This window comes from Triticum urartu, chromosome 1A, assembly GCF_056163025.1.
Source record: "Triticum urartu cultivar PI428250 chromosome 1A, HENAU_Tu73, whole genome shotgun sequence".
NCBI lineage: Eukaryota > Viridiplantae > Streptophyta > Magnoliopsida > Poales > Poaceae > Triticum > Triticum urartu.
Genome location: NC_141873.1, coordinates 202999735 through 203014853, shown reverse-complemented (window position 1 = coordinate 203014853; position 15119 = coordinate 202999735). Strand labels below are relative to the sequence as shown.

Genomic DNA, 15119 nt, shown 5'->3' with positions numbered 1-15119 from the left:
GAGGACTCATACCCACCATCCTCAGTAATAATCATCACACACTTAGATTGGCATTCTCTCGCATAATGACCTCCACCCTTGCAACGTCGACAAATAATATCATGTGTTTGCCCTGTTGATGCCATGGATGAAGAAGAGCTCTCTGCAGGCCCAGAAGGTGTGCTCTTGGCAGATAGTGGTGATTGTGTCTGCTTTATTGTATCATGGTTGGAGGTGGCAGCCGACGGAGGTGCCGGTGTAGCAGAACGTGTGGAAGTAGATGATGCACGTGGTGTCCAAGATGAAGGTCGACCTGCAGAAAAGTTAGTACGCGCCAATGCCTGTCAATCCTGCACTTCACGTTCAGCTTTACAAGCAAGATGGAATAAACGAGTGATATTAGTATACTCCTTATACTCTATGTCGGTGTACTAAAGTAGGGGTACCCTTAGTACCCTGAACTTGTGCACGGGCAGTCGCAGCGTCCCGCGGCAAGGCCTGCCAGGTCACCGCCAAGAACCTCCGTGGTCCCTTTGAAGACCATTCAAGAACAAAGTACTCAAGACAAGACCCCGGCAAGAGGAGCTTGCCGGGAAGAAGTCAAGACCCCGGCAAGAGGAGCTTGCCGGGAAGGCCATCAGAAGCGTCCCAAGGCCCCGGCAAGAGGCGCTTGCCGGGAAGGCCATCCAAGGCATTCCAAGGAACTTGCGGCGGCGCGCTACGCGCCCCGGCAAGGCCCGGTGAGCAACAAGCTCCCGGAAGCGACAAGACGACGGCCGCGGCAAGGCGCTTGCCGCGGCAAGCCCCCACTCCACGCCCGCGCTCCAGCACATCCACCCACGTGTCGCTCCTGGGCCCCTCCCGAGCACACGTGGCAGGAGGCTGTGCAGCTAGGGGCGTGTGGTGGCACGCAGGCGTTGACAAGACAACCATCGTGGCAAGACAGTGGCGTCCCTAGCGGTCCCTCTCGGTGGTCTTTAGGCGACACAGACGGGCATTTAATGCCGTTTTCCCCTGCCGCCAGGGTTAGGTCTGATAGCACTGTAGCAGCTAGCTGTGCCTACTACAGCACCTAGTTGTGCCTACCCACGGCACCCTTTCCATTTTTGCCCTTGGCCCCCGTTGCTCTATGTCGGTAACCCCTTGAGTATAAAAGGAGGCCCGTGTGCAACGTAGGGTCGGTCGGCCATCTCGAGAGCTCTCGCGAGGTTCAGCAATTCCACGCACTCACGCTCGCTCCCGAGCAAGAAATCAATACCAATCCACAAAGCAGGAGTAGGGTTTTACGCATCCGTGCGGCCCGAACCTGGGTAAATCGCTCGCGTGCTTCGCCTCGATTTACTCCTCGCACGACCAACCGCCCGCTTGCTTCGCCTCGATCTGCTCTTTGCGCAACCTCCGCCCCCCGCCAAACCAAAAGGGACCCGGACCGCCGGTCCCATAGGTGCCCGTGGATCAGAAACCCCGGCACTCTAGAATGGTCTGAATCTCTCTATTTAATCCACCCATAAAACGTGCAAGCATAGCTTCATTCTCCTCAACAATACCACATCTAATCATGCCAGTTTGCAATTCCTGATAATATTCTTCTACAGAATTTTTTCCTTGTCTTAATCGCTGCAATTTTTGAAGTAATTCACATTGATAATATGGTGGAACCCAACGAGTACGCATAGCAGTTTTCAAAGCAGCCCAAGTAGCTGGAATAGGATATAATCTACAATGCTCAGACCACCAAACACATGCAAAACTAGTGAATGCACAAACAGCAGCAGGAACACGTCTCTCCTCGGGATATTGTAAACATGTAAATCGTTGTTCAGTTTCTAACTCCCAAGTAAGATATATATCAGGAACATATCTACCCTCAAATGGTGGAATATTCAATTTTAGTTTAGGGAGATGGTCATGATCTCGTACCTAAGGGTGAGCCCTACCATTGCCATTATTTGCATGTGGACGACGTGGTGGTTACTGTGCTAGTGTTGGCACGTAGTTCTGATTTTGATCAACCTCATCTTCGTAATCTCCCACATAATCATCCTCCTCCACATCAGCAGTAGGAGCCACAGAATTATCAACAGCAGCACCAGCAGTTTGGCCCGGCTGAAGAGGGACACGGCTCGCTCGGTGGAGGGCTGTTTCCCGACGTGGAGGTAGTCGGTGTTGTTGCTGTTGTTGCAGAGGTGCGGCAGGAGCAGCCGGTGGTGGTGGTGGAAAACGCGAAAGCAATTCAGCAAACTTGTTATCGAGCTTTGTTTCAAACGTCTTCTCCATGCCATCTATCTTCTCCATGGCCTCTTCAAATTTGTTTAGCACATCTTGCACCTGTCCACTCATCATTTGCTGAAACTTATCATGAAGCTCCTTGTTCGTCAGGTTCTCCTAGTCAGTCTCGTCGGCTTGTGATCCTGGCATGGTTAGCAGCAATAGAAACACACAAGAATATGATCCTACAGAGTACTAACAAGTAGTGGTGGTGGCGGGTGTCACAAATCCGTCAAGCAAATCTTAAATTCTTACCAGTTCTTACCCAGCAGCAGGCGGTGATCGGCAACCGTTGTAGTCAAAACTCTCAAAAGCTTGAATAGAGCGATTGCCAGGGAGAGTCAAACGCACGACGTAGATGTATGTGGAGCTGGGAAGGCTTATAGTATCGTAGCAAAAAGGGTCAGCAATAATCAATTCAGAGATGCAAAGTTGAATAAACGCTCAACGACGGCACTGTGCTGGTCCTAGGCTAGACCGTGCTAGAGACGCGAGCCTAGAACACTAACAAAATCACGACGCTGCACGTAAACAAGGGAAAAGCACACTCTGGAAATGTTTTTTTCGCTCTTTTTTTTGCGCTCCTCTTTTCTTTTGCGAAAAATGACTATAATGGATAGTGTCTCAAAACTCTTCCCTCGTCAAACTGATAGGATGGGCAGGAAAAAAAATTCGACTTTTTTTTTCCGGAAATCAGGGCAGCGACGACGAAAAAGTGCGACAAAAAATCACTATGATGGCACGTGGCTCAAAAGACTCAGAAAAGCCTAAAAATAGGATAGGGAAATAATATTTTTGGTCGCTGAAATTTTGGCCTAAAAACTGCCCGGGGGTCTCGAGACTCTTTTTCTTCCAAGACCTACGCAGGCAAGGAAACACGAATCGGAATTTAGATTGATCTCAAAAACAAACCTAATATGAGAAGAACTCGGATTGGTGGTGGATATATGGTTGTGGTATATGGCAGCGGTGGTGGTATATGGTAGCAGTGGTGGTATATGGATACAGATTGGTGGTGGTATATGGATACGGATTGGTGGTGGTCTATGGATATAGATTCAGAGCGGTGGCGGATAAGCAATGGTGGTAGATGGCAAGGAGACGATGATGGTGCGGCGGCGGCGTGACAACTTATGACCAGAACTCGAAACTCTAAAAGACTAGACTCTAAGACCAGCAACTTGACACGACGATGCAACCGCAAATTCAACAAGGCAAAAACCCTAAAAAGATTATGCAAAGGCTCAGATTGGTTCGGATATGATGAACTAACCCTAATTTTTTTGTGGCATTTTCGTGCACTGTAGGTATGAAGAACATAATCGATCTAATCTACGAAAAACTGTAAAATCTCACAGAGTAACCTGGAAATCTAATACCACTTGATAGAGGCAAAGGTGTCCCGATGTTTCATTGAGATGGTGGCTATCGTTTCTGTGGGAGTTGACTTTGATGATCCGACTACGAACGTGCGAGACGTCGCGCCTTAGCAATCGCTAAACCAACTTCCGAGGGGTTATTGACCACGCCGGAGCACGATCAACCTGACCACGAGGGTCTGTTTCCTGCAAGCAAACAAAGAACACGCAAGAAACTGAGATTGCAATCTGGATATTGCGAATATAGGATGAAAGCTTTATTGATCAAGGTGGGGTTCTATGACGTCTTAGTCTGGTCATTGGACACAAACGAAGTACGAGAAGTTGCAGCTATGGCGAACTTTTAATCTAAACAAAACCGAAAGTCTAAACGACGCCCTAAGGGCTGTATATATGGAGGAAGAGGGTGGAACTTTCGTGGCCCTTGAGGGTGGGGTCTGAAACCAAGCCTAACTCTTGTTTCCCCACACATACGGACTCTAAAAATAGCCTATACTTAAGTATTTCGAAATTACATGGGCCTGGCCCAATAATAAGGTAACGCAGCACCTAGAATAGCCTATGGGCGAATATTATGAAGTGGCATCTTGTATATTTCGTCCAAGGCTTCATGCACTCCTTATGGTGGCTTCAAAGTCCTGAAATCATCACTTATAACTCCGTTCTTGATCCCCTTGCGCATGCCATCAACTCCATGCGTGTTCTTGCTCCAACGTTCATCCTTCTCCAAGCTAGGCCCTTCATTTGTAAGCAAAACAAATGTATCCAATTTAGGCAGCATCATATTCTCATGAACATTAGAATCATTACCAAGAAACGAAAGTACCTGGTAATTTAATTGGCATGCCCATGAGCTCTAGTAATTGGTCCAGTATATGTGACAGTAGGGGATGTCGATGTAACAATGGTATTGATGTCCTCATCACTTCGCGTACTTTGTTTGTGTCCAACGACCAGACCAAGACGTCACAGAACCCCACCTTGATCAATAAAGCTTTCATTTGATATTCACAATATCCAGATTGCAATCTCAGTTTCTTGCTTGTTCTTCGTTTGCTCGCAGGAAACAGGCCCTCGTGGTCAGGTTGATCGTGCTCCGGCGTGGTCAATAACCCCTCGGAGTTGGTTTAGCGATTTCTAAGGTGCGACGTCCTCGCACGTTCGTAGTCGGATCATCAAAGTCGACTTCCTCTAAAACGATAGCCACTATGTCATCGAAAGGCGGGACACCTTTGCCTCTATTAAGTGGTATCAGATTTTTAGGTTGCTCGGTGAGATTTTACAGTTTTTCGTAGTTTAGGTCGAGTATGTTCTTCATACCTATAGTCCACGAAAAAGCCAAAACAATATTTAGGGTTAGGTCATCATATATCCGAACCAATCTGAGCCTTTGCATAGTCTTTTTAGAGTTTTGCTTTGTTGAATTTGCGTTTGCATCGTCATGTCGAGTTGCTGGTCTTAGCGTCTAGTCCCTTAGAGTTTCAAGTTCTGTTCACAGGTTGTCACGCCGCCGCTGCACCATCGTCATCATCATTACAATATACCACTACCCCACCATATACATCACCGCTGCCATATACCACCACCAATCCGAATCCACATATACCATCGCCATATACCACCACCAATCCGAGTCCAGATATACCATCGCCATATACCACCACCAATCCGAGTCCAGATATACCACCATAGTCCGAGTTCCACCAGATTCATCTCCGCCACCAGTCCTAGTCTGAGTCCAGTATTTGTTGCTTTGTTTTCGAGTTCCAGATCATGCCATACTCCGAGTCGTGACAGAGTAGGACTCCCGAGATTACGTGGTACCCGCAGAAGAAAAATAGTTCCAAACTCAAAAAAAAAACTAAGTCTGGAAAATTCTGGCTAGGCAGTTTTTAGAACATTTGTAGACTTTTTCAAAAAAAATTGTTGCGGAGCAAAAAAAAAGAGGAAAAGAAGTGCAAAAAAAGTGAAAAAAAGAATTTTTTTTTAGAGTGTGCTCCTCCATTGTTTACGTGCAGCGCCGTGATTTTGTTAGTGTTCTAGGCTCGCTCTCTAGCACGGTCTAGCCCAGGACCAGCACAGTACCGTCGTTGAGCGTTTATTCAACTTTGCATCTCTGAATTGATTATTGCTGACCCTTTTTGGTACCATATTATAAGCCTTCCCAGCTCAACATACATCTACGTCGTGTGTTTGACTCTCCCTGGTAATCGCTCTATCCAACCTTTGAGAGTTTTGACTACGACGGTTGCCGATCACCGCCTGCTGCTGGGTAAGAACTGGTAAGAATTTGAGATTTGCTTGACGGATTTGTGACACCACCACCACCTCTTGTTAGTAGTCTGTAGGATCATATTCTTGTGTGTTTCTATTGTTGCTAACCATGGAAGGATCACAAGCCGACGAGACTGACTAGGAGAACATGACGAATAAGGATTTGCATGATAAATTTCAGCAAATGATGAGTGGACAGGTGCAAGATGTGCTAAACAGATTTGAAGAGGCCATGGAGAAGATAGATGGCATGGAGAAGACATTCCAAACAAAGCTCGATAACAGGTTTAATGAATTGCTCGCGCGTCTTCCACCACCACCACCAGCTGCACCTAACGCACCTCTACAACAACAACAACAACAACAACAACGACGACGACGACTACTTACACATCGTGAAACAGCCCTCCGCCGAGCGAGCCGTCTCCCTCTTGCACCTGCCCATTCTGTTGGTGCTGCTCTTGATACTTCTGTGGCTCCTGCTGCTGATGCGGAGGAGGATGATTTTGCGGGAGATTACGAGGATGAGGTTGATCAAAATCAGAACTACGTGCCACCACCAGCACAGCAACCACCAGGTCGTCCACAGGCAAATAATGGCAATGGTAGGGCTCACCCTCAGGTATGAGATCATGACCATCTCCCTAAACTAAAATTGAATATTCCACCATTTGAGGGTAGATATGTTCCTGATATATATCTTACTTGGGAGTTAGAAACTGAACAACGTTTTACAAGTTTAAAATATCCTGAGGAGAGACGTGTTCCACCATATTATCAACGTGAATTACTTCAAAAATTGCAGCGTTTAAGTCAAGGAAAAAATTCTGTAGAAGAATATTATCAGGAATTATAAACTGGCATGATTAGATGTGGTATTGTTGAGGAGAATGAAGCTATGCTTGCACGTTTTATGAGTGGATTAAATAGAGAGATTCAGACCATTCTAGAGTATAAGGAGTATACTAATATCACTCGTTTATTCCATCTTTCTTGTAAAGCTGAACATGAAGTGCAGGATCGACAGGCATTGGCGCGAACTAACTTTTCTGCAGGTCGATCTTCATCATGGATACCACGTGCATACTCTACTTCCACTACACCAGCACCTCCATCAGGTGCCACCTCCAGCTGTGATACAAGAAAGCAGGCACAACCACCACCATCTTCCAAGAGCACACCTCCCGGGCCTGCACAGAGTTCTTCTTTTTCCATGGCATCAATAGGGCACACAAGTGATATTATTTGTCATCGTTGTAAGGGAAGAGGACATTTTGCGAGAGAATGCAAATCTCCGCGCGTGATGATTGCTACTGAGGATGGTGGGTATGAGTCCGCTAGTGACTATGATGAGGAGACGTTGGCTCTTATTACACATGAAGAACACGGTGGAGACGATTCTGATCATGAGACGCAATACATGGCTGCTGAAGATGCTGACAGGTATGAATGTTTAGTTGCTCAACGTGTTTTGAGTGTGCAGGTTACACAAGCTGAGCAAAATCAGAGGCATAATTTGTTCCATACAAAGGGACTTGTGAAGGAATGTTCTATTCGCGTCATCATAGATGGAGGGACCTGCAATAACTTGGCTAGCATGGAGATGGTGGAGAAGCTATCTCTCACCACAAGACCACATGCACATCCTTACTACATCCAATGGTTCATTAACAGTAGCAAGGTTAAGGTCACACGTACTGTTCGTGTACATTTTAGTATCTCTACATATGCTAATTATGTTGATTGTGATGTGGTACCTATGCAAGCATGTTCCTTATTACTTGGTAGACCATGGCAATTTGATAAAAATTATGTCCACCATGGTAGAAACAATGAGTATACTCTTGTTCATAAAGATACAAATATTACTTTGCTTCCTATGACTCCTGAATCCATTCTGAAAGATGATATTAATATAGCTAATAAAGCAAAACAGGAGAAAAATAAGAGTGAAAATCAGATTGTGGCAAAAGAATTTGAGCAACAAATGAAACCTAATAATAAACCATCTAGTGTTGCTTCTAAAATTAAATTGAAAAGTGCATGTTTACTTGCCACAAAATATGATATTGATGAGCTAGATTTCAGCAAATCTGTTTGCTATGCTTTTGTGTGCAAAGAGGAATTATTTTCTTTCGAGGACGTGCCTTCCTCTTTGCCTCCTGCTGTCACTAACATTTTGCAGGAGTTCGCTGACGTCTTTCCAGAAGACGTGCCACCGAGATTACCACCTATTCGAGGGATTGAGCATCAAATTGACTTAATTCCCGGTGCATCATTACCCAACAATGCACCATACCGTACCAATCCAGAGGAGACGAAGGAGATTATGCATCAAGTACAAGAACTGCTCGACAAAGGTTATATACGCGAATCCCTTAGTCCTTGTGTTGTTCCTATCATTTTAGTGCCGAAAAAGGATGGTATGTCGCGTATGTGCGTCGATTGTAGAGGCATTAATAATATTACTATTCATTATCATCATCCTATTCCTAGGCTAGATGATATGCTTGATGAATTGAGTGGCTCTACAATATTCTCCAAAGTTGATTTGCGTAGTGGATACCATCAAATTCGTATGAAATTGGGAGATGAATGGAAAACATTATTTAAAACTAAGTTTGGATTATATGAGTGGTTAGTCATGCCTTTTGGGTTAACTAATGCACCTAGTACTTTCATGAGGTTAATGAACGAAGTTTTACATGCTTTCATTGGACGATTTGTGGTAGTTTACTTTGATGACATATTGATTTATAGCAAATCTTTGGAGGAACATTTGGAACATTTACGTGTTGTTTTTATTGCTCTACGTGATGCACGTTTGTCTGGTAACCTTGGAAACTGCACCTTTTGCACCGACCGAGTATCTTTTCTTGGCTATGTTGTTACTCCACAGGGAATTGAAGTTGATAAAGCCAAGATTGAAGCTATTGAGACTTGGCCGCAGCCCAAAACGGTCACACAAGTGAGGAGTTTCCTTGGCCTCACTGGTTTCTATAGGAGTTTTGTGAGAGATTTCAGCACCATTGCTGCACCTCTCAACGAGCTTACAAAGAAGGATGTGCCTTTTGTTTGGGGTACCGCACAGGAAGAAGCCTTCACGGTATTGCAAGATAAGTTAACACATGCTCCTTTACTCCAACTTCCTGATTTTAATAAGACTTTTGAGCTTGAATGTGATGCTAGTGTAATTGGATTAGGAGGTGTGTTATTCCAAGATGGCAAACCTGTTGCATACTTTTCTGAAAAATTGAGTGGGCCTAGTCTGAACTATTCTACTTATGATAAAGAATTATATGCTCTTGTTCGGACCTTAGAAACATGGCAACATTATTTATGGCCTAAGGAATTTTTTATACATTCTGATCATGAATCATTGAAACACATTAAAAGTCAAGCAAAACTGAACCGTAGACATGCTAAATGGGTTGAATTCATTGAGACTTTCCCTTATGTCATTAAACACAAGAAGGGTAAAGAAAATGTTATTGCTGATGTATTGTCTCGTCGTTATACTATGCTTTCACAACTTGACTTTAAAATATTTGGTTTGGAGACCATCAAAGATCAATATGTGCATGATGCTGAATTTAAAGATGTATTGCAGAATTGTAAGGAAGGGAGAACTTGGAACAAGTTTGTTCTTAACGATGGATTTGTGTTTCCTGCTAACAAGCTATGCATTCCAGGTAGCTCCGTTCGTCTTTTGTTGTTGCAGGAGGCGCATGGAGGAGGATTAATGGGACACTTTGGTGTCAAGAAGACGGAGGATATACTTTATACACATTTCTTTTGGCCAAAGATGAGATGGGATGTTGAGCTTTTTATTGCTCGCTGCACTACATGTCAAAAAGCTAAGTCAGGACTCAATCCTCATGGTTTATATATGCCTTTGCCTGTACCTAGGGTTCCTTGGGAGGATATATCTATGGACGTTGTTTTAGGTTTACCTCGAACAAAGAAGGGGAGGGATAGCATATTTTTTGTCGTGGATAGGTTCTCGAAAATGGCACACTTTATACCATGTCATAAAAGCGATGATGCTGTTAATGTTGCTGATTTGTTATTTTGTGAAATTATTCGCTTGCATGGTGTGCCAAATACTATTGTTTCAGATCGTGATACTAAATTTCTTAGCCACTTTTGGAGATGTTTATGGGCTAAGTTCGGGACTAAACTGCTTTTTAGTACTACTTGTCACCCCCGAACTGATGGACAAACTGAAGTAGTCAATAGAACATTGTCTACTATGCTTAGGGCTGTTTTGAAGAATAACAAGAGAATGTGGGAAGAATGCTTGCCTCATATTGAATTTGCTTATAACCGTTCATTGCATTCTACTACTAAGATGTGCGCTTTTGAAATTGTGTATGGTTTCCTACCTCGTGCACCTATTGATTTGTTGCCTCTTCCATCTTTAGAGAAGGTTAATTTTGATGCTAAAGAACGTGCTGAATTGATTTTAAAAATGCATGAGTTAAATAAGGAAAACATTGAGCGTATGAATGCTAAATATAAACTTGCTGGAGATTTCCTAATTTGTGCAAATCAAAGCTAATGCCACGTGCTGATGGTCCTTTTAAGGTGTTAGAGAAAATAAATGATAATGCATATAAACTTGAGCTGCCTGCAGATTTTGGGGTTAGTCCCACTTTTAACATTGCAGATTTGAAGCCTTATTTCGGTGAGGACGATGAACTTTCGTCGAGGAAGACTTCATTTCAAGAAGGGGAGGATGATGAGGACATCAATACCATTGTTACACCCACAGCCCCTGCTGCTATACATACTGGACCAATTACTAGAGCTCGCGCACGCCAATTGAATTATCAGGTACTTTCGTTTCTTGGTAACGATTCTAATGTTCGTGAGAATATGATGATGCCTAAATTGGATACATTTGTTTTGCGTACAAATGAAGGGCCTAGCTTGGACAAGAAAGATGAACCTTGGAGCAAGTTCAAGCATGGAGATGATGGCATGCGCAAGGGGAACAAGAACGGAGTTACAAGTGATGATTCCAGGACTCTGAAGCCAACATAATGAGTGCATGATGCATGGGACGAAATATACAAGATGCCACTTCATAAATTTCGTCTAGAGGCTATTCTAGGTGTTGCGTCACCTTATTATTGGGCCAGGCCCATGTATTTTCAAAGTACTTAAGTATAGGCTGTTTTTAGAGTCCGTATGTGTGGGGAAACAAGAGTTAGGGTTTGTTTCGGACCCCTCCACCAAGGGCCACGAAATTCCCCCTCTCTCCTCCAAATATACAACCCTTAGGGCATCGTTTAGACTTTGGGTTTTGTTTAGATTAAAAGTTCGCCATAGCTGCAACTTCGCGTACTTCATTTGTGTCCAACGACCAGACCAAGACGTCACAGAACCCCACCTTGATCAATAAAGCTTTCATCTTATATTCGCAATATCCAGATTGCAATCTCAGTTTCTTGCTTGTTCTTCGTTTGCTCGCGGGAAATAGACCCTCGTGGTCAGGTTGATCGTGCTGCGGCGTGGTCAATAACCCTTGGAAGTTGGTTTAGCGATTGCTAAGGCGCGACGTCTCGCACATTCATAGTCGGATCGTCAAGGTCGACTCCCACAGAAAACGATAGCCACCATCTCATCGAAACATCGGGACACCTTAGCCTCTATCAACTTATGGCATAGATGACGAGATGATGGTCATTGGCTTTTGTTTTTCATGTGATGATATTGCCATGCTTCCTTTACATGATTTGCGCAATTCATCTACTATGCCATGCCATGATCACATTGTTCCAAATATGCATTATTTATGATGTTGTCAATATTCTCCATGTGATGTTTCCATTAATGCTCATGAGGAGACCCCCATAGTTTCCTCATACATATTAGGAGATTTTGATGCATTCCATACTTTGCATGATTCCCATAATTGCTTGCACCATATGCATTCCATGAATAACAATGCTCTACATATTTCCCATGATGCATTACACAATTTGAGTCTCCATTATGCTATACATAACAACAAACCTATCATGATGGATGACATGTTTCTATATCACGCATCTCATTTATTTGAGCATTGGATATTTTGTGCTAACCAACACAAGCACGCGCACATCATGATGGATGATGTGTACATCTACCACGCACACACAATTTTCCCTTTGGCTTTGTTTTGTGTAGGTACTCACATATACTCGTCAACCTCTCAATCCCAAGAGTTGACGAAACGAGCTCTTGAGAGCAAAGATGACTTGGGATCCCATGAACTATCCTTCCCACCGCTCTCTTCGCGCAACGACTACGCGCAACTCTCCCACTTGGCTCTCACACGGCTATGGGCTATATACCGCTTGTCGCTTCATGCTCATTTTACCGTGTTCACTTTGCATGCTATGCTTGCTTCTATGCCTTTGCCATGCAATTGTGACCCTTGCTTGCATCTAGCCATGATTCATAATTATGCTACTCCTATGTGTATTTACATGCTTGGTGGAGATCATTGTTGCTACTCCCATGTTTATCATGTGCCTCATGCTATTGATGCTATTTTGCTCATATCCTCCTTTCATGCTTGTGCTATGTCATGTGAATTATTCATGCACACTATTTGCACCCATGACATGCTTTCCATGATTCCTTCTAGTATGTTGCATCTTCGCACTACTAGCTTGCTTGAATTGATCACCATGATTGCTTGCTTTGTCGCATCACCCATGTTCAACTCTTACGCGCTTTCTTGGGTTGATGACATATATGCTCGTGCCTCTCACTTGATACATCTTGTTCATTGTCGCTTGCCTCCAATTATGCTTATTGATCTTGGAGACTTGGACACTTTTCTTGTGATGCACGCTTGTTTGATAGAGCCTATTGTATTTGGTTGTTCTCGCATCATATGCCTCCATACTATGAAATGCTCCCTTGTCCTTTCTTACGATAAGCATGATGCATACACTTGTTGGGTATCTTACCACACGAATGATAGGTTTTGCACTTCCGCTAACCTCATTTGTTTTTCCGAGTGTTTGTCATGTTCTGTAGTTTTGAAGGATTCACAAGGTGGTACCATCACAAGCCATATTGGTCAAGTGAAGACGTACATGATGCACAACACCAACATTTTCGACATCCTCATAAAGGTGAATTCATTCCCTTTGAGCCGTTCTCAAATACGCATATTGGATGGGTCATTCTTTCATTGTTGCCTCTTTCTTGTTGTCTACATGATACATCTATCGGATGGAAGACCTACATTGGAGATGGACCCTATGCACCTTCAAGTTGAGGAGTGCCACGACATCGAGATATGGTACAACACCACCCATAACAAATTTGCATCTTATGCATGGATTGACTCACATTATGATTGCCTTGTTGCATCTTGTATTCCCATGTCATCCATGATACATGAGCTTGTGCACTTTCTTAGCAAATTTGTTGTGATCTTTCTTGATGGCATATTCATACATCATGATCTTATTGCCTACCATCAATTGCATGATAACTTATTCATATTGAGCATCCATTGCCATATTCATGCTATTGATAAACCGTCTCTCTATGAGATCATTTTGCACCGTGGTTTCATTGATCGTATTCACAACACATTTGTGTGCGCAATGAATGTTTTTTCTCCCATGAATGCTTTGCATACCATTCCATATGTTTTGGATAAGCTTCATGCACCTTGTCATGACCAATCTTGTTGCAAGGACTCTTTCTTATTTCATGGACACTTTGTGTGCACTAGCCATTGTATTTCCGAGTGTCGTTTGTGTTTGCTCTTTTTGCATGTATACCACTCCGGCGACACCATGGAGTACTTGGATTGTGCAATGTCTTCAACTTCGTCTAACTACAAGTCTGTCCACAACAACCGTTTCCATGGTGATGAGGATCACGATCCGAGGTCGGATCTTTCCCAAGGGAGGGGAGATGATGTGGAGCATCCTACGATCATCCCCACGTACACTCGAGCATACGCCATTGGACACAAGGTGAACTCGCTCCTTTCTGAATCTTCCCTTTCCGCATGTAAGACATGGATGCTACTTCAAGCGCGGACCTTGTGCATACTCAGGTACACCCGAGGAGACCATGGAGAGCCCAAGGACCAAGGCCAAGCGTGCACGGAAGAGAAGGAAGGAGAAGGAAGAAGGGCCAGCTGCTACAGCGGCCGAACATCCGGCCCAGCCCGGACATCCGGCCCGAGCCCTGGAAATCCGGCATCAGCCATCCAGAGAGCACCGCAAAGATCCACCGCACCCCAGACATCCGGGCATCACCCTGGACATCCGGCTCCTCCCAAAGCCGCAGACATCCGGCCCCTTCGCCCGGAAATCCGGCCCCTCCATCACCGAATGCATCTGGAAGACCCAGGCTAGCCCGGACATCCGGCCCGTCGCGAAGCCCCAAACATCCAGTGATGCGGAGCATCCCACGACCATCCCCATGGATGCCACCTCAACTATCCAAGCTCCATGTGGACCAATGATAAGGGCTAGGGCACGTGCTATTCAATTCGAGGTGACATCACTCCTACTTGAGTTTCCCCCCTCTTCAAGTGAGACATGGCTACTTCCTAAGTCCAAGATACTATGTGTCATCAGGTACAGAGCTCAAAACTCGGAGCCGAGGACTGTAGAAGAAGAGACAGGAGTCAACACTCTGGACAGCCCGGAACTTCTGGCCACAGCCCGGAACTTCCGGCCCCCGGACCTTCCGGCCGAGCCGGAGATTCCGGCCGCCGATGACTTTGACCAGCCCAGGCGTGCCAACTCTCGGGTTAGCCCGGACCCCGTCCCGGACCTTACGGCGCCCGGAACCTCCCGCCTGCCCGGACCTTCCGGCCCCTGGATGCCAGCACATCTCCACTGCGCCAACTCTCTGGTTAGGCCGGACCCTCGCCGGAACCTCCGGTTCCCGGAACTTCCGGCCCTGCCTGCGCGCACCCACTTGGGCCGAGGCCCGTGTACCCTTTCATCACCTAGACTATATATACTCTATGCCGTACGAATTTCTAGGGTTAGTGATGTAGGGTAGAACCCTAATTGCCCTATCTTTCACGAAAGGAGCGGATCCCACGAAGAACATGAGGAACACAAGGGAAATCACGGGGGAAAACATGAGAGAATCACTCAACCGACAAGCAATAGTCACACATGCGCTAGATCCATGAACACAAAGGGAGATACAAGATCCAAAGTCAACAACGGACGATAT

The 15119-nt window shown here is 44.9% G+C and overlaps 2 protein-coding genes across 2 annotated transcripts in view; one reads left to right on the top strand and one right to left on the bottom strand.

Moving 5' to 3' along the window:
* The window catches only part of LOC147990594 (uncharacterized), a 131700-nt gene that overhangs the window by 77533 nt on the left and 39048 nt on the right, over nt 1-15119 (bottom strand). The gene's annotated exons all lie outside the window — the stretch shown is intronic.
* LOC147990595 (uncharacterized) lies at nt 7114-13182 on the top strand. The gene is made up of 3 exons (XM_087542832.1): nt 7114-8260; nt 12939-13036; nt 13144-13182. The coding sequence occupies exons 1-3, from the start codon at nt 7114-7116 to the stop codon at nt 13180-13182; spliced, it is 1284 nt and encodes a 427-aa protein (XP_087398958.1).